The following is a 21,146-nucleotide window of genomic DNA, read 5'->3' as shown; positions in this document are numbered from 1 at the left end:
AGTAGTAAAGAGATGTCCCAATTATTCCGTTGTTAAGAGACACAAACCTTGGCCACTCACAGGGATGTCTGTCTCCTTTGGACTTCTCAGTTCTGGGAGCCTTTCATCCAAGTCTGGCCACAGTGACTATGAGACAAGAGTGACAGTAGATATGAGCCTGTCTCCTGTCAGCAATTATCCCGACATACTTCCACTTGACCTCAACACACTTCCCAGAGGCCGCCAAAGAGCCTCTGCTGTAATCATTCTTGGTCACTACCAATTTGGGTTGGATTTGATTCAGTGACTTAGAGGTGAAAGGCTCCATATTCAATTACCAGGCCCCCAGCTTCCTCAATTAATCAAAGACTGACATAATAGGTCTATTACAACTCTTAAAGAAAAGACCAGATCCAATCAATATCATCACTCTATAACTATAAAAAGAAATTAATATTCTTTATTTAAATCTGAAAACCAACACTGTGGCATTTAAATGAACTTGGTTACAATGCATTTCATCTAGAATTTTACTATGGGAAACTTGAACTTATTTAAAATGATGGTCAAACTATATACTCTGAGTTTCTAAAGCAGCCTTCTTTGGAGAAACTCAAGCATTTTCCTGTTTATTTCACTGTTTATCCTGCAACCATGGTTTGATGTCTTTGTAATTTGAGGCAGGGTTTATCTGGTCCAAAGGAGTGCTGTGAAACATTGTAACAATCATGATGGCACCTCTGAACTGCTAACTAAACCAGGATCTCTTATCTGTCATTGGATCAGGAAGTCCTAACTGAGTCAATGAAAAGGTGAAATTTGAAAGATCATAAAAGAACCAACAGTGAGGTTGCAAATCACTAGCAGTTAAGTGATTGCAAATATCTAAAGCAATAAAATGCTTCTGATGCTAAGGGACAGCCATATAAACCCAGAGGAAACTACTGGAAAAGTCAAAAGCCAGCTAATCTAATCTGAACTTTTGGTGACACTATCAACATATATAAAGTCATTTGAAGAGTTCAAAGTTTAACCTTATGTCTGAAATTCAAGGATAAAGCCAAAGCAGAGAATATATTTCCTTTCATCTACATGTCAAAATAAGAAACCACCTTCTACCTGACAAGGAAAGTGAGGATTATTTATATGGCAATTTATATTAAAAAAAAAAAGTAGTACCAGTTCTTTGTGTTAAGACTGTAAAAGAAAGTTCAGGTTGTCTCATTCATTAATGTGTTAAAGTTAGAGGCTTCTGAGAGATTCTGAAATCTTTTACTTTGGTGCTATATTTTGTCACCTTTCTTCCCTTTTTAATATGCTTCCATTGATCTTACCTTTTTCATTTTTTACATCGGCTGTCAGGCGCCACCTTGGGCTGGTCACCAGGATGCCAGAACCCTCGTCAGAAGCTTGTTCCTTTGAATTCAGCCCCTTGGGTGCTAAAATCTTCTCACCACTGCCCTTCATCCTTACCATTGTCATCTTTCTGATAGATATTTTGGAAAACTGAAAAATATTCCTTTACTAAATACATAGTATTTCCAACTATCTGCAGGTTGCTCCCTCCTGACAACATTCAGGGTGTTTGTTAATGCACGGAAAACATGTTGTCTGCAGTATTGCCACCTTGGTGGAGGTGTGACAAGCTGGTTGGACCATGCCAAGGAAAAAAATGGTGGTCGCTACAGTGAGCTCCTTGTGGAAGACACAAAATTTTTCTTCAACCTTCTGCAACTCTTTATTTTTCATCTCCTCTACAAAACATGCATTATGCAGGTGAGGAAAGATAATTAAGACTACCCACAGTAACAGTAAAATGATTGCGTGATAACATTACAAGTAGACATTTCTTTTCACCCCAACAAGTGCTTCCCATATACTTTGTTAGGATGTTAACCTATAAGTGCTTCTAATCATTACAGGCTCTAGCTTTTAAGGACTAAGTGGCGTCAGGTATAAGCATGCCAGAGGAGGATCTGAGTGTGGCATTTTTCCTGTAGAACTGCAAGTGTCTGTCAGTAGGTACGGACATGGCAGACAGTACTTTACAGAATTTCCAAGGCTTGTGAGTAACTCAGAAAAATATGAGATCTATGGGCTTCTCAGGTGGTGCTAGTGGTAAAGAATTCACCTGCCAGTGTGGGAGATGTAAGAGATAAAGAGTTCGATCCCTGGGTCAGAGAGTTCCCCTGGAGAAGGGCATGGCCTCCCACCCTAGTATTCTTGCCTGGAGAATCCCATGGACAGAGGAGCCTGGTGGGCTATAGGCCATGGGGTCACAAAGAGTCAGACATGACTGAGTGAGCAACAAAAATGGAGATAAATTAACTTTGCTTTCCTCCTTGACCAAGCCTTTAAAAATTGGTATTAACAAGTAGGTAAATTGGCTGATTCAGTTATGAAGAAATATAAATGATTATAAAAATCTTTGAAGAAATTTGAAACTCTTCATTGCTAACATTTCACTTGGAATTAGATGGCTAATGAGTGAGCTAAATCATAGAATAGTAGATTCTATGATCTATAGATCTAGAAAAAAATCTTAGAGATTAACTTACTCAATTCCTTCATTTGTTGAAGAGGAAACTGAGGCTTGAAAAAAATTAAGTGATTTGGGGTAAGTAGGTCCAACAGTGAATAGTAGTGAAAGAAAAGGCAGAATCTTATCTTCTGACTCTTAGTACAATGCTTGTTCCTCTAAACCAGGGGTCAGCAAATTACTGCCTGCAAACCAAATCCAGCCTACTGCCTTTTTCACATATCCTGTAAGGTAAGAAGGTTTTTGCATTTTCATATGATTTTTAAAAATTAAAAAAAAATATTTTGCAGCACATTATAGTTATAATTAGGTGCACAATTATAATTATAAATTGTATGAAATTCAAAACGAGGTGTCCATAAAAAACAAACAACAAATTTATGATTACCAAAGGGAAAGGGCAGTAAGGATAAATCAGGAGCTTGGGATTAACATATACACTCTACTGGGTGGCACTAGTGGTAAAGAACCTGCCTGCCAGTGCAGGAGATGTAAGAGACGTGGGTTCAATCCCTGGCTCGGGAAGATCCCCTACAGGACAGCATGGCAACCCACTCCAGTATTCTTACCTGGGAAATCCCATGGACAGAGGAGCCAGGCAGGGTATAGTCCATAGGGTCGCACAGAGTCGGACACTGCTGAAGTGACTTAGCATGCATGCAATACTATAGATAACTAACAAGGCCTTATCTAACACAAGGAACTACATTCAGTATTTTGTAGTAACCTATAAGGGAAAAGAATCTGAACAAGTGTTGGGTTGGCCAAAAAGTTCATTTGGGTTCTTTATAACATCTTATGGGAAAACCTGAATGAACTTTGGCCAATCCAATATATATATATATAGAGAGAGAGAGAGGATGAAGTAAAGAAAGTCGCTCGGTCATGTCTGACTCTTTGCAACCCCATGGACTATACAGTCCATGGAATTCTCCAGGCCAGAATACTGGAATGAGTAGCCTTTCCCTTCTCCACAGGATCTTCCCAACCCAGGGATCGAACCCAGATCCCCCACATTACAGGCAGATTCTTTGCCTGCTAAGCCACAAGAGAAGCCCAAGAATACTGGAGTGGGTAGCCTGTCCCTTCTCCAGCATATCTTCCTGACCCAGGAATCAAACTGAGGTCTCCTGCATTGCAGGCAGATTCTTTACCAACTGAGCTATCAGAGAGCCCCCATATCAGGGAGCCCCCATATCAGAGAGCCCCACCTGAAAGTAGCACAACGTTATAAATTAACTCTACTTTGATTAAAAAAAAAAAAGAAAGTACAATTGTTAGAAAAAAATAAGCATAGGATTTCTCTTTGGTTAGGCATTCATAAATACAGTTTTATTGGAACACAGTCTTATGTTTGTTTGTAATAATATGTCTGTTTATGCATGCAAGCAGCAGAGTTGAGTAGTTGCAACAGAATCCACATGTGGAAATATTGTCTATCTGGCCTTTTACAGAAAAGTTTGCTGACCCTTGTTCTAAACAATGCATGAAAACTAGGCTGGTTTAGTAGATTCAACCTCTCTCTTGACTCCACAATAGTACATGGTGCAAAAATACAAAAATACCACCTCTGTATATAAGCATTAATATTATAAAAAAATCTTAGAATGAAGAAATTAATCATGAGTACAAAATTGCTAACTGACCCATGGGCAGCCTTGAACCTTCTGTGTAAATAGCACAAATTCTTGATTCTTACCCTCATAATGTAGTGATTCCTACTGTTTCTTTTGACTAAATCCAGCCCTTCTCTGCAAACTGTCATATATTTTAAAATTTGGCATAAATTATAATAAACTTTGATAAACTAATTTTTAAGCATATCACCAAATCTAGATGCCTACTCTGTTGCAAAGAACAAACACTAATATCATTGACCACCTATATGTGGCATAGCCTTTAAAGGAGGACTTCACAGTGTTCTAAGTCAACCCCTAGAGCATGCCCCAGGACCGATTTTGTTATCCTAAATCTGAGTCTCAGAGACATTAAGTGACTTGCAAGTTGCTCTTGGATGCCTTACTAGCAATATGGCAGCATGGCTGTCCCAACCCAGGGCGGGTATCCGTGCCCACACTTTGCTGTTACCAACTATGCCTCTCTTGCATCTGGGTTAAAAACCCTTATACAGGGCTTCCCTGATGGTTCAGTGGTGAAGAATCTGCCTGCCAATACAGGAGACATGGATTCGACCTCTGATCAGGGAAGATCCCGCATGCCTCAGGGCAACTAAGCCCATGCACCACAACTATTGAGCCTGTTCTCTAGAGCCGGGAGCCACAGCTACTGAGCCCACATGCCTCAACTACGGAAGCCTGGGTGCCTTAGAGCCCGGGCTCCACAACAAGAGAAACCACTGCAATGAGAAGCCCGAGCACCGCAACTAGAGAGTAGCCCCTGCTCGTGGCAGCTAGAGAAAAGCAAGAAAGCAACAAAGACCCAGAGCAGCCAAAAATATAATAAATAAATAGTTAAAATTATATTTTTTTAAATCCCTGTACACCGAACTCCCTAGGCTGTCCAGTGGTTAAGACTCTGTGTTTCAACTGCAGGAGTCATGGGTTTGATCCCTGGTCAAGGAACTAAGATCCTGCATGCCAAGCAGTGCAGCCAAAAATTAATTAAAAAAAAAAAAAAAAAACCCTGTACAGACTATACAGGTTCCAAAATCATATACAGTAATGTTATACCAGAAACTCCAGAGAAAATGGTTAGAATATACTTCTCAAGGGAGGCAAATGAAACTTCCGCTGGGATAGGCTGGTGTTAGATTTTTGCCTCCAGATGAAATAATCACCAGTATAAAGGAGATCAAAGCACCAAGAATAAAACATCATAGCATGCCATATTTTAAATTTAGTAGCAATTATTGACCTTCAGTTCCAAGACACACATTTAAAATATGTTGATATTAAGGCCGATGATGTTGCCATTTGACATTACTGGCCATTCAGAGGTGAAAATGAATCTCTATTGACAGCAATTATTCCTGAATACTCAGAGGCTTGTATGAAATAAGAGTATTTAAAATTTTAAAAGGAGATGATTTCAGAACTTGAGGCAGAAGCAGAAATGATTTCAAGCTTTCAAGACATCGGAGCCTTTTCTTACATTAGGCAATATATGAATATTGCTTCACTAAAGATTAATCATACATTTGCCACATTATTAAGTTAACAGGTTTCTGTGTCTGTGATTCATGCTGATAATAACTTTATTCCTATTAACAATAATTCTCGTTTGAAATCAGTAACGGAAACTTCCAAGTTGTGCTGTGAGCCTCTCAGTCTTAGAGGAGCTCTGCTGCCAGCACTTTTTCTTTAAAAAAATCATTCATTTTCCTCTGATTAAGGAAGGAACTTAATATTTTGATGGAACTAGGGCAGAACTAGCTAATGTTCCCTTCTCTCTTGCTGTCTTTACCCAACTATAACAATCCGGTTTACTATCCCAAGGGTCATATTCAAGATCGGAAGATAAATTATCACCAGGACATATTTTATATAGATCAAAAAAAAAATCTCAGTGAAAATGTAGTCCGTCCCTGGGTGGAGGCAGTTAACAGAGAGATAGGCTCATTTTATAATCGGTGGGCTTGTTAGCAACTACACTGACTTATGACTCTGCTTCTCCTTATGCTTCTCAAGTTGCACAACTGATAATTAGAGGAGGAGATAGTGAAGGTTTCAAACAAGAAGTTATCATCTCGGTGTTTGAGCCAGGTTGCTCTCCCAGGATGGGAGTAAAGCAGGAAGCCTAATGAAGTTCCCACACTGTAAGAAAAAAAAAATGGAGAACCCATTCCTTAAGGACAAAACTTGGGTTGACTTTCTCGCCAAGCCAATTAGTAGCTTTGTGTGCCACTGGGAATTAAAGAAATACTCTGTGCTGCTAATGATAATGACAAAGATGTGATTGTTGCAACAAAGCTCATGAACTATAAAAGTGAGACGATACACCTTTCCTGTGACACGGTGCTTTAGGTCTGACCTAACAGTTGTAACCTAACAAAAGGTTTAGAGCACTTGAAGAGACTCCAAGTTAATGTCAGAGTTTTAGTTAGTATTAGGATTTATTTTTAAAATGAAATCCTGGCACTATGTTGAGGGTTTGCAATGGGGCAGAGGTATTGTTAGTTGTTGTAGGTTTTTGTAGGTTTGTTTTTAATTTCTTCTACTTTATTGTGCAACTTTTTTCTTGGAGTTCCCTTTTTGGTCCTCTAGTGCTTCACAGTTAGTTTGAAAGGAGAGTATAGACACAAGTCTGTTTTCTCTCTTTTTTTTTCATTTTAATTGACATATTAAAAATGAGACCAATCCAGGGAGCCTATAAGGATAGCCTACATCAAGTAAGGGGTTTCTACACTGGGCCCCTCTTCTTAGGGAAAAATCATTCTTACTTATTTTGCTATCAAACTCAATGCTATTTAAAGGATATACTAGCCACAATCTATTGTTTGTGAGTGAAAAGAAAAGTCTTAATACTTTCTGCTGGCTTTTGCTTTATTGTTGGGAAAAACAAAAAACTTTACTTGCTTATATGCAGTATTTGTTACTTGATTTCTTATGTGTCATCTGAAGCACAAAATTAGGGTCTCTGTTACTTTTCCAAGGAAAATTAAGAGGAAAGACTAGATGACCAAAGATTCATCATAAAGAATCAGTAGCATTGTTGATGGACTAAACAGGGCTCCTACTGACCTCTGTCAGCTCATAATCATGACCTCGAAGACATAGGGAACATCCAGCTTATCTGTTACAGAGTACAGGCCAGGGACATGGCATCTGCCACAGGAATCTTCCTCTAAAGTTAAACCACTGTCTTTTTTTCTTTTTAAAATCATTTTATTTATTTATTCATTTATTTTGGCTTCACCATGGGGCATGTGGGATCCTAGTTCCCCAACCAGAGACCAAACCCACAGACACTCCCTGCACTGGAAGCTCAGAGCATTAACCACTGGACCACCAGGGAAGTCTTAAACCACTGTATTAATGCATGGCTCTTTCCCTGTTGAAAAGCAGATTCCTTCAGGATATTATCTGCAGACCGTGAATTCCAATCTTAATCTGCGTGGATCGCTTCTGCCAGTTTCAGTCATGAATGTCGTCAGTATCCTACCACTACTCATTCTGGCTCCTTTCATGGGCTATTTCAGCACCTGCCTGCTTCCCTCTAAGAGAGATGGCTCTTTTCTGTCAGCATGCATTCGTAAGTACAACTTACCATTTCTAGTCAGTGGTTTGCAACTTTTTTTTAATTGGAGGGCAGTTACTTTACAATATTGTGTTGATTTCTGCCATACACCATCATGAATGAGCTACAGGTATACATATGTCCCCTCCCTCTTAATGCTCCCTGACATCTTCCACACCACTGTCCGTGGCCACAGAGCACTGGGTTGAACTCCCTGTGTCCCACGGCAAATTCCCACCGGCTGTCTGTTTTACGTATGGTAAATTATATGTTTCCGTGCTACTCTCTCAATTCGTCCCACCCTCTCCATCCCACACTAAAATAAGAAGCCCTGTACAAGGCTCTAAGTTAGCTATGTGCTCTGGAGTAGAGTCTGATTTTGACAAATTAGGAAGAAGGTACATTCAAAAGTATTGATGTCCAGTTTCTCAAGTCTCTATATGGACATCAGTGTTCCGTTTTCTTCCTATCCTTTTATGCTTCTCAGAAGACACACCTGATATAAAGACTTGGTGAAATGTTCAGTACCACCAAATGGCCTCTCCTTCTTCATGTAAAGCAGTCTCTACTCCTAAGTTGATGCTGAGAATGTTTTTAAAAATTAACACAGGTAAGCAATAATACTTGGGAGGAATTAACTTCTGAGCCAGCAAAAAAAATTATTACAAGTTAGTACTGTGACTCAGTTTCAGTACAGTACTTCTTCCAAGAGTAAAGTGTGCAACAATAATTTTCAAACAGTTTTTCCACCTTGAGATAGACGTTGTTGTCCAGTTGCTAAGTCATGTCCGACTCTTTGGGATTTCATGGACTACAGCACGCCAAGCTTCCCTGTCCTTCATTTAAAATTTTAATTTTTTAAAAATCATAAATAGCTTCATGGATCTAAAATTTAATATACAAATAAGGTCAACTTATGTTCATATATTCTCTCTATTCCTTTGGGTGTCCATTTACATATTCTTAAAGAATTATCCTCCCATTTTTAAAATAAAGATTCAGTTGCTCAGTTGTGTCCAGCTCTTTGAAAGCCCATGGACTGGAGCACGCCAGGTTTTCCTGTCATTCATTATATCCCAGAGTTTGCTCAAACTCATGTCCATTGAATCGGCCATGATATCCAACCATTGCATCTTCTGTCATCCCTTCTCCTCCTGCTCTCAGTCTTTCCCAGTATCAGGGTCTTTTCCAATGAATTGGCTCTTCACATCAGGAGGCCAAAGTATTGAGCTTCAGCTTCAGCATCAATCCTTCCAGTGAATATTCAGGGTTGATTTCTTTTAGGATTGACTGGTTTGATCTCCTTGCTGACCAAGGGACTCTCAAGAGTCTTCTCCAACACCATAATTCAAAAGCATCAAATGTGTAAGTTTAAAGTACACAATGTTATAAATTGATACCATTCTATATTGCAAAATATTTATGACAATAAGGTTAGTTAACACATCCTTGACCTCATATAATGGCTACTTTGTTGTTGTTATGCTGCTGCTGCTGCTAAGTCACTGCAGTCGTGTCTGACTCTGTGTGACCCCGTAGACGGCAGCCCACCAGGCTCTGCCATCCCTGGGATTCTCCAGGCAAGAACACTGGAGTGGGTTGCCATTTCCTTCTCCAATGTGAAAAGTGAAATGGAGTCGCTCAGTCGTGTCCGACTCTTAGTGACCTCATGGACCGCAGCCTACCAGGCTCCTCTGTCCATGGGATTTTCCAGGCAAGAATACTGGAGTGGGGTGCCATTGCCTTCTCCTTGTTGTTGTTATGGTCCTGTCTTAATTTTTAAAGTGAAAAAAATTTAGGACATCTTACACAGATCCCATCCCTGAATCAGGCAGATCCTCTGGAGAAGGAAATGGCAACCCACTCCAGCATTCTTGCCTGGAAAATTCCATGGACAAAGGAGCCTGGTGGGCTACAGTTCATAGGGCGGCAAAGAGTTGGACACAACTGAACACTGACCTCATATTATTACCTTTTTGTTGTTGTTGATATGGTCTACTCTCCATTTTTTAAAGTGAAAAAAAAAAATATAGGACTTACTTCTTACTCAGAACACAATCTGAGTAAAGTAAAGTAAAATTACTTTTCACTTAAAGTAATAGAGCATAAAGTAAAATTTCTGCCAATGAAATGGGAGAGGAGGAGCATTCTGGTGACGTTCTCCTCTGTCTCTCTGTGGTCCCCCAGGCACTGCCATGGAACAAGAGGACAAGCATTGGAGCAGGAAAACCAAGCTCATCTAATGACCAGAGATTGGGGTCTCAGCCCCTGCTCTGCTGCTGAGCTGCTCCTGGGTGACTGGGGAAAGCCACTTAATTTTGTCTTCTAGTTCACTTTTTTAACTGAGGGCCATACCTGAGATAAATGTTGGAACCCTTTGTCCTGCAAAACGTTTGAAATCATTCAAGGTGATAATAGTGCCCAGAGCACAGTTGGGGCACAGAGTGGAAGCTCTATAAATATTAGCTGATACTGAGTCATCATTTGCAAGGGCAGGTCTAATTGTTTGGTGAGGATAAACAGAAAGCAGAGGAAGTTTGAAACTCTTAATAAATAGCATGCAATGGCAACATTATGTCTTATCATCTACTTGAGAAATAATTTCATTGAGAGTCAAGGCCAGGCATCTGGAAGTTTCTTTTCTCTTGGTTAATCTGTTGTTATTCTTAAAACCTCCTTTGTAGAGATCTGTGAAGACAACACAGTCTTCTGGCAACCCATTATTATATTTTTTTTTTGCTGTTTCTCTGTTTATAGAAGTTACATTTTAGCATATGTGCCTCCTGTTATTTACCAGAGCCATCAACAAGATCACTCCAGATCACATCACAGAGTAGATTTGTTTTTAGAAAGAACTCAAAGTGACTAAACTCAGTTTATCTTCAATTGTAGAGGTCTTCAGTACAAAATATTTTTTGATTTATTCTGTAAGCCAGTAACCCTGACATTATTTATTGTTATAGGTTTAGACAAACTATAAAACTTAATAGGTTTTAATAATCCTTAAATCTTACAAACTGCTTTTTTTTTTTTTTTGTCTGCTAGTATAGAAATCCAAACCAGTATTTAGTGAATGCCCAGCACTGTTTGAGGATAGAAAAGAAAAGTAAGGCTTTGTACATACTCTCAGAGAGTATACTATTAAAATATAATGAATGCAGAACAACATCGGGGTAAATTTATATTGCAAAATGCCAAAACTCTTGGCAGTCTTGTACAGAATCATGAAAATTCAGTCTAAGCTTCTGAATTATGCTTTATTACTAAAAAATTTTTAAAATTAGGTTACTTTAGAGAAATATGGTATACAATATGGATGAAAGAACTACTCTTTAAAATCCTTCCTGTGAGTTTCCTGGCAGTCCAATGGTTAGCTTTCACTAATGAGGGCCCGGGTGAGGACTCAGCTACATTCTCTGGTTGGGAAACTAGGATCTTGCAAGCCACGAGGCGTGGCCAAAAAAAAGTAAAATCCTTCCTGAGTATCAGTTCAGCTCAGTCGCTCAGTTGTGTCCGACTCTTTGCGACCCCATGAATCGCAGCACACCAGGCCTCCCTGTCCATCATCAACTCCCGGAGTTTACTCAAACTCATGCCCATTGAGTCGGTGATGCCATCCAGCCATCTCATCCTCTGTTGTCCCCTTCTCCTCCTGCCCCCAATCCCTCCCAGCATCAGGGTCTTTTCAAATGAGTCAACTCTTCGCATGAGGTGGCCAAAGTATTGGAGTTTCAGCTTCAGCATCAGTCCTTCCAGTGAATACCCAGGACTGATCTCCTTTAGGATGGACTGGTTGGATCTCCTTGCAGTCCTAGGGACTCTCAAGAGTCTTCTCCAACACCACAGTTCAAAAGCATCAATTTTTCAGCGCTCAGCTTTCTTCACAGTTCCAAGTCTCACCTCCATACATGACCACTGGAAAAACCATAGCCTTGACTAGATGGACCTTTGTTGGCAAAGTAATGTCTCTGCTTTTTAATATGCTATCTAGGTTGCTCATAACTTTCCTTCCAAGGAGTAAGCATCTTTTAATTTCATGGCCGCAGTCACCATCTGCAGTGATTTTGGAGCCCAAAAAAATAAAGTCTGACACTGTTTCCACTGTTTCCCCATCTATTTCCCATGAGGTGATGGGACCAGATTTCCTGAGTATAAGAAATCTTAAATTCACTTGAAATATGATCACTTTCCCTTGGACAATTCTCCAGTCTCACATATTTGAAAGCATGTCTATTCTTAAAAGAAGTGTATGTGTTTTTCTGGAGAGAGAAAAGTTAGATAGAGTTATCTAATATATTATTTGATGTTAATGAACTAAATATTCCCTGTGAAGGTTGGTAACAGACTTAGTGGGCAGGAAGAAAAGGAAAAAAACTAGATTCATCTAAAAAACCTGAGCTATATCCTTCTGAGCACAAATTACTGAATTCAATTGTTTCTAAGCCAGACTCCATTTATTTGTTCATTTACATACTTGCTCACTTATTTGCATAATACTTTGCTCTGGGGAAATAAAGAGGTGTGATGATATGCATCTTTTTAACTAGATGTTTGCTTAAGTTTTCCATATCTTGCTTGTGATTATGGAAGATTAATAAGTTTTATCAGGACATAGAAGCATAAACCTAGGGTACTTTTTGATAGTAATTTACATAACTGAATTAATCTAACATTAAAATTTACTTTCGCTTTGAACCTAAGTGCCTTGAAAATGTGAGTGAAGTATGTAAGTAAATAAATTATGAACAAACAAATATTTATGAATTCCTCATTTGAACCTAGACACCTTCCTATGCATATCCCACTTAATCTCATGATAAATCATCATTTACTAGGTCAAGGTTCTCTAAGGTAATGTCTTATTTGAATTCAGACCTTCTAATTCTAAGGCTGTGGTTTTATTATTTATTATTATTATTATTCCACTTACTAGCTATCTATAGTTCTTTTTTACTGGAGTATAAAAGTTTTACAATGTTGTGTTAGTTTCTGGTCTATGACAGCGTGAATCAGTCATATGAATACCCACATACTCTCTCTCGAGTTTCCCCCCCGTACCCCGATTCCACCCCTCTAGGTCGGTCATCACAGAGCACCAAGCTGAGTTCCCTGTGCTATAAGCAGCTTCCCACGAGGTACGTGTTTCACATGTGGTAGTGTATATATGTTGATGTTACTCTCAATTCGTCACCCTCTTTCCTTCCCCCACTGTGTCCAAAAGTCTGTTTTCTACTTCTGTACCTACATTCCTCTATTCCCCTATTCCCGACCTGCAAATAGATTAATCAGAACCATTTTTCTAGACTCCACATATATACATTAATACACAATATTCGTTTTTCTCTTTCACATTTACTTTATATGACAGGCTCTAGGTTCATTCACATCACTACAACTGACTCCATTTCGTTCCTTTATATGGTTGAGTAATATTCCATTATATATATGTATCATATGTTCTTTATCCATTCATCTGTCAATGGCTGTCTGGGTTGCTTCCATGTCCTGGCTATTGTAAATAGTGCTGTTTTGAACATTTCAATTATAGACATTATCAATGTTAATTTGGAATCCTTACTGCTATTTCTAATCAAGGCTATGAAGTAAATGAAAAATCCTTCTGCCATCACAATGAGTTGGTCTTTAAGGTTTCCCAACTCCCTTTCACAGTCAGTCACTCCCTGTCCAAGGACTGTCATGTTTAAGGAGGCAGCTGGTGCTGATGCTGCGATGCCTAGGGTTTGACAAGGATAATGACAGCCCAGGCCAAGAGTGAGGGATAGAGCACTCTCATTTGTTGGTCAAAGTAGAAATTTAACAAAGAAAAAAAAATGAGTTTGCTTTTCTTTATCTAGCTCATAACAATGCAAGGAAAGAGGGGTTTCTGATTGAAGATAGGACATTCTTGAGTTTATCAGCTAAAGAAATTAACAAGTATATGACCGTACCAATGATAAAAAAATCTCTGAATCTTTTAGAACTTGGAAGACAAAGGTTTGATACACAGAGTGTTTCATCAAGACTGTATTTTCCTAACATTACACGAGACAGATGTATCTATTTAAAAGTCAGCTTTCATACACCAAAAATCTAGAGTCAGTGATATTATGATGTATCCTCTGTCATAGTTAGATATACTTTGTTTTAGCTTTTTTCAGTTCAAAAATGTTTACACCATGAGTATTTCCTCTCCTACCATTAGTTAAAATCCAGTATGTGGCATTTAGTAGCTAGTGCTGACACACACCAGTATTAATCTGACTAAAATTAGCCTAATTAAGATTGTTATTAAGCCTTATACAAAGCAGAAGTGCACAACGCAGGAGGTAGCTGTTATCTTGGCTTTTAAGTAACATTGATGTTGAAATGCAGATGAAGTATATTCAAATACCTTCCAAGCCTTCCTCTTTAAAATAAAACTTGAAAATTCAAATCCTAATTCAAAGTTCTTTACGATTCAGGTACAGCCAAGATGCTGGTCCCTTTTTATATAACCAGTACCTTCTACTAGTTCTAATAATTGACAGAGTTTCTTTTTGGTTGGATTCAAAGTGCTTGATAAATTAAAATCCAAGCCAGGGATCCAGTTACCTTCATTGAAAGTAGGATTATTTCATTAAAACTCCTTTTTCTCTAGCATAGTTTTCAGAACTGTGACACCAAGAAACATCACGGTGTATACCTTCTGCAAAATACCTGGCAGGAAGTTTTGTAAACATTAAAAAAAGTAACATGCAAATATCTAGCCTGAATAACTTGTTCATTCAGTTGTTCATTTGTTTAATAAAAGCACATTGATGTTCTTAGGTTCTTACTTTTAAAGTTGACGTCAACACTGGAATTAAATTTGAGGTAAAGTAGAGCAGAAGGATAATAGTTTTTTCCAGGGAAATAATTTTTCCATGGGTTGGAGGGAGGGATGGTTTCTGAATGATTCAAGTGTGTTACATTTATTGTGTACTTTATTTCTATTATTGTTGTATCAATTCCATCTCAGATCATCAGACATTAGATCTCTGAGGTTGGGGACCCCTAAATTAGACCATCTAGTAAGTCAACTGAAGCAATATTTTATGCCTTACAGATATGTTTGTGTAACTGATCTCCATGCAAATGAATGACCTATTCCAGATTCAGAAGTTAAAACACAAACTGAGGCTGAACCTCCTGAAATGAGTTCCCAGTGGTCTAAAGAGAAACAAAAGACAGAATATGGATAGCTCAATTCAAACACAGGAACATACCACTAACAAGAGAAACTAAGCAAAAACCATATGCCAAGTAGCAGGTGAGAAAGATCTTCCACAAAGGCAGAAATATATGTGATGATAAAGTCACAGCTGTCTCTATAAGAGTGTTTTATGGACACCAGTGTGTTCTTACATTAGCCAGTTTCCTGTTCTTGGAATTTGCCAAAATCATGGAACTGAGGACAATTTCTCAAGGGCTCAAGAGTTTCATCCTTTCAGTTGTGTTATATATCAGAGACTCATACATCAAATGATACATTTTAAAAAATCCATAGTTTTCTCAGTGAGGCAAATTTATCCATTGTTGGAAACATCTTTACATATTTATATTGTAGTGTTAGATTTTGCTTCAACAGGAAATGGCAAGTACAACCAAAATGTTTGAATGAATTCTGGCTTAAAAAATTCACTGTGGTCTGATTTGAAAAATTATTACATGGTGGGATAATAGAATAAACTCTAAGAGATTTAAGACTTTTAGAGAGTTGTCTACAACCATATGTGTGTTCAGCCCCTTCAGTCATGTCCAAATCTTTCCAACCCTATGGGCTATAGCCCACCAGGCTCCTTTGTCCATGGGATTCTCCAGGCAAGAATACTGGGGTGGGTTGCTGTTACCTCCTCCAGGGGATCTTCCCAACGCAGGGTCAAACCCAGGTTTCCCGCATTGCAGGCAGATTCTTTACCGTTTGAGCCACCAGTGAAGCCCCTACAATCACATAGCCAATGTTAAAGCATGTATTATTTATCTGAATATAAGATCTCTTTTGGAACCATGTGCTTTCTCTTGTAAATACAGATCTGCTAGAGGTTTAAAATATGTGCTTTCTGATAAACTACGCTCTGCTTTGGACAAGTTATGATCTCATAGGTGTTAAGGATAAAATTGAAGCAGATTTAATTTAGGTTGGAATCCAGCTTTGTTTTGCACTGGAGTGCAGTAGCAAATAAAAAGCAAATGCAGTTAGTTTGATGTTTCAGGTAAAATATGCTTTGCCCTAAAATATCTAGGTAGATGAACTAAATATTTGTACTTTGCTTGAAATTGTTTGGGAACTGTTTTTCGTTGATTTTCCTAGAACAGGTCTCAGAGCTTCTTGGATCTGGTTGAATGTAGGTCTGATCAAACCTTCTAGGATGGAGCCTAAAATTCTGTCTAGCAAGCTGCCAGGTGATTCCTATGCTGTTGATCAAAGACTAGACTTTAAGTTTCAAGGACAGAGCAAAAAGCCAAGAGACTGCTCTCTCACATTTCATGCTTGTATACTGCCAGCAGAGGCTTAGATTAAAAAATGCCACAATTTTGCATCAGGTCAGAGCTAAAATTCAGCAGTAGGCAATAAAAGCTGACAAGTCAACCAAGATTTGGCCAACCACTACACTCATGGGCCAAATCTGGCCTGCCATTTGCTTTTACATTATCTGCAAGCTAAAAGTTGTTTTCACTGATGGACATTTGCAATTGATTTTATAAGAAATGGTAACTTTGAATACCAATTAAGTGAAATTACATCACACTCCCAAAAAAGCATTATTAGTTTGAATCTTATCAATAAAAAATTTGTAGAAAATGTATTCTATTTTTTTGTTATGTAATACTTATATAGCTTCAAAATATTGCCTTTTGTCACATAAAACCAAAAATACTTACTACTGGTTTTTTACAAAAAAAATTTGCCCATCTCTTGTCTAATCTATTGCCTCTAAAGCTATAAACTTTCCTGGATAAAATACAATATAAGCCTTTTTATAAAAAAACAGGTAATAACAACAACAAAAAAAACAGGTGGTGGAGGGGGAGTGGACATGATATCTGTATCTAAATTATACTAAGTTAGAATGAGACGTATTATAAAAGATACATAGAGAACTCAAATTCTAAAACAAGAAAGCCAAGGAATTTTGAAAATCTATCTACCTCCACCCTTTCTTTAAAGGTTCATGGGAGTATCCTACAACTTAATTGCACAATATTTGAACAACTTAATTTTTTGCATGAAGGATCTTAGTTCCCTGACCAGGGATCGAACCCATGCCCTTTGCATTGGGGAGCTCAGAGTCTTAACCACTGGACTGCCAGGGAGGTTCTTAAACAACTTAATTTTCACGTAATACCTGAACATAGCTGTAATCAGTTGGCTAGTGCTACCAGAATGAGATATCATACACTAGGTGGCTTTCACAAGTTTATTTCTTACAGTTCTGGAGGCTAAAAATCCAAGATCAAGGTGTTGGCAGGTTTAATTTCCCCTAAGACCTCTATCCTTGGATTGTAGATGGTCAACTTCTTGCTGTCTTCACCCTTCTTTTCCTCTGTGTCTGTATAGACATAGTATCTTCTCTTCTTCTTACAAAGATAACAGTCATATAGGGCTTCCCTGGTGGCTCAGGCGGTAAAGAATTTGCCTGCCAGTGTAGGAGACCCAGGTTCAATTGCTTGGTCGGGAAGATTCCCTGGAGAAGGAAGTGACAAGCCACTCCAGTATTCTTGCCTGGGAAAACCCATGGATAGGGCAGCCTGGCAGGCTACAGTCCATGGTATTGCAAGTGTTGGACGTGACTGAAGCAGCTGAGCACCATATTAGATTAGTGTCCCACTCTTATGACCTCATTTAACCTTAATCGCCTCCTTGAAAGCTCTGTCTTCAAGTAATGACTTTGGAGGTTATGGCTTCAAATGTATGAATTTTGAAGGAACACAATTCAGTCCATTGTATGTGTGCATGAAATTGGGTTGCATATTATGCTAGATTGGCAGCATTTTTTCCCTTTCTCAGTGATGTGAAAGAATGTTTCCTCATATAGCTAAATTAATCTTAGATTCAGGAAAGCGTGGTAGGTGAGAAAATAAATAGTTCTGAAAGTTTTTTAACAGTAAGTAACAGTCTCCAGCTGCTGCTTTCTTTACATCCAGTCAGTCATAATTCCCAGAGGCAGATCATTTTTAAAAATCTTTAGGTGTCATTTGTCTAATATTGTCTAATAATATGATTATAGAAAACATTTTTAAACAATAATAATATGTATGTCATTGCAAAACCAAAGAAATAATTTATTTTTCTATAAAAAATCATTTTTCTGAAATAATTTATTTTTCTGTAAATAGGTTGTTTTCTGCACAGTTGCTCAGTCGTGTCCAACTCTTTGCGACCCCACGGACTGTAGCCCATCAGGCTCCTCTGTCCATGGGATTTTCCAGACAAGAATACTGGAGTGGGGTGCCAGCTCCTTCTCCAGGGGATCCTCCCGACCAAGAGATCAAACCCAGGACTGTCTCTTGCCTTAGCAGAGGAATTCTTTACCTCTAGCGCCACCTGCGGAGAAGGCAATGGCAACCCACTCCAGTACTCTTGCCTGGAAAATCTCATGGACGGAGGAGCCTGGTGGGCTGCAGTCCGTGGGGTCTCTGCGAGTCGGACATGACTGAGCGGCTTCGCTTTCACTTTTCACTTCCATGCACTGGAGAAGGAAATGGCAACCCACTCCAATATTCTTGCCTGGAGAATCCCAGGGACGGGGGAGTCTGGTGGGCTGCCGTCTATGGGGTCACACAGAGTCGGACACGACTGAGGCGATTTAGCAGCAGCGCCACCTGGGAAGCCCATACTTTAGCCTTTAACTTCCTGTCTTCCTACCTTCAGTATCACTCCCATTCTATCAACTAGCACCTGGTCCTTAGAGTTATCATCCTAAATGCCAATTCTAATCTTTTCACTTGTGTCTGACACCTTCAGTGATTCCATTTTCTTCAGAATAATTTGAAAATTCCTTAAAAATTTATTAAATGCCTCTTATGATCTGACCTCAATCTGTCTTCTCCCCTGATACCTAAATAACTTGAGTTTCTCACTATTCTGAAATTTTTTCTGATACTGTCACGACTTTGTGCTTTTGCTCAGGCCATTCGTGCCGCCCTCACCCTTCCTACTGAAACCCTTCTTTCTTTCTTTCTTAGTATTTATTTATTTATTGGCTGCCCTGGGTCTTAATTGGCGCATAAAGGCTTTTTCTAGTTGCAGCAGGCAGTGGCTACTCTGGTTGCACTGCGAGGGCTTCTCTTTGTGGTGGCTTCTTCCCTGGTGGCTTAGAGGTTAAAGCATCTGCCTGGAATGCCGGAGACGCCAGTTCGATCCCTGAGTTGGGAAGATCCCCTGGAGAAGGAAATGGCAACCCACTCCAATACTCTCGCCTGGAGAATCCCATGGAGGGAGGAGCCTGGTAGGCTACAGTTCATGGACTCACAAAGAGTTGGACAGGACTGAGCGACTTCACTTTCACTTTTCTCTTGTTGCAGAGCACAGGCTCTATGACGTGGGTTCAGTAATTGTGGCTCATGGGCTTAGTTGCTCCAAGGCATGTGAGATTTTCCCTGACCAGGGATTGAACCATATCTCCTCAACTGGCAGGAGGATTCTTAACCACTGGACCACCAGGGAAGTTCAGTCCTTCTTTCTTTAAATCATAGAATGATTTCTCTCACTTTTCCAGCTGGAAGTAGATTCTTCTCCTTTTAGAATAGCATTATAAGTCCACAAAAACTGAGAACAATTTTTTTTAATCTTACCTCCCCAACTGCCCTAACAGACAACTTTACGTATAGCAGTAATAGGGTAAATATGAAATCAAATTGACATTTTAGGTCTCTTTCTAGTGAGTTTTAGTGTGCCAAGTATAGATAAATTCTGTGACGAATTTTATCTTCAAGGTGTGTGCGTGTTAGTCGCTCAGTTGTGTTCAACCCTGCAACCCCATGGACTGTAGCCCTTCAGACTCCTCTGTCCATGGGATTTTCCAGGCAGGAATACTGGAGCGGGTTGCCATTCCCTTCTCCAGGGGATCTTCTTGACCCAGGGATCGAACCCAGGTCTACTGCATTGCAGGCAGAGTCACATCTTCAAGATAGGTAATATTAAAATTCCTTTTTTCAATCTGAGCTATTAACAGAACCAAAATCTCTACTTCATTATGAATGGGCCTTCATGGAATCTAATTTAAAGTAATAATATGTTTTAAAATTCCTTAAATTTTCTGTTATTCAGAGTTCCTCCTTTTTATATCTTCTGTTTCTTGAGGTCTCAGAAAGAGCAGACTTTATGGATACATTTAAATGTTGAGATACAATCAAAAAATTTACCTACCAGTTTCTCTATCAACTAAAACAAACACTAAGCTATTTAAACATTAGATTGATTTTTCTGAATTGAAAGTTTGCCTTATCTGAAATTTTATGCAAGTTAGCAAAAGGTGACTGTCTCTAAATTTCAAGTAAATTCCATCAAGTTAAAGTTTGACTCTGCTCCAACAATGGGATTAAGTCCAGCAATATGAATGATAAATTGAGAAATGAAATGGTTGCAGTAGATATAAACTGTAACAAAATCTCTTCTCATTTTCAACCAAAATTTCCTAGGCAATTCCTTAAAAATAAGAGAAGAGTTGAACTGATATCTGAATAATTAGTTCCATTTATATTCTCTACCTACTTAATTACATTTAATATTTTTTCCTAAGCAAAAGTTCCTAATCTTTAATTCTGTCATAGCTACTTTACTTTTTCTGCAAAGATTAGAGAAATGTCAGAAAACCAAGGACTGAGAATGCTTACAGTTTATTTCATAACCTTTTTTAAAAAAATAGTTACAATCTTTTGAAGAGATCATTTATTTTAAATTTTCCCAAATCATTTTTTACTCAGATGTAGATTTTAAATTTTTTCAGAAGAATACATTTTATCTGAGGATAAAAGTTCAAAACCATTGCTTTAGCTTCAACAGTAATTGCTACTGATTGCTACCACTGTTACAATAATACCTGGACGTGCGTGTGCACATGCTTAGTCACCTCATCATGTCCGACTTTTTGCCACCTCATGGACTGTAGCCCACCAGGCTCCTCTGTCCATGGATTCTCCAGGCAAGAATACTGGAGCGGATTCCCATGCCCTTCTCCAGGGGATCTTCCCGACCCAGGAATTGAACCCATGTCTCCTGCGTCTTCTGCATTGCAGGCGGATTCTTTCCCTCTGAGCCACCAAGGAAGCCCAATATTACCTGTATGTGATCTTATTTAAATCTCATAGCCATCCTACAAAGTAACCACCTTTTAGAGCCAAGGAAGGGCTTCCCTGGTGGCTCAGATGGTAAAGAATCTGTCTGCAATGTGGGAGACCTGGGTTCAGTCCT

General features: G+C 38.9%; 1 protein-coding gene across 1 annotated transcript in view; it reads left to right on the top strand.

The window, feature by feature from the left end:
- Positions 1-21,146, top strand: part of SLC15A5 (solute carrier family 15 member 5) — an 89,394-nt gene that overhangs the window by 24,332 nt on the left and 43,916 nt on the right. Inside the window, exons 4-5 of the mRNA XM_043882313.1 lie at positions 1,535-1,755; positions 7,543-7,729. Coding sequence (XP_043738248.1) covers positions 1,535-1,755; positions 7,543-7,729 — 408 coding nt within the window. The remainder of the gene's footprint in view (positions 1-1,534; positions 1,756-7,542; positions 7,730-21,146) is intronic.

This window comes from Cervus elaphus, chromosome 22 (genome assembly GCF_910594005.1).
Source record: "Cervus elaphus chromosome 22, mCerEla1.1, whole genome shotgun sequence".
In the NCBI taxonomy this organism is placed as follows: Eukaryota; Metazoa; Chordata; class Mammalia; order Artiodactyla; family Cervidae; genus Cervus; species Cervus elaphus.
This window is presented reverse-complemented; position numbering and strand designations above follow the sequence as displayed.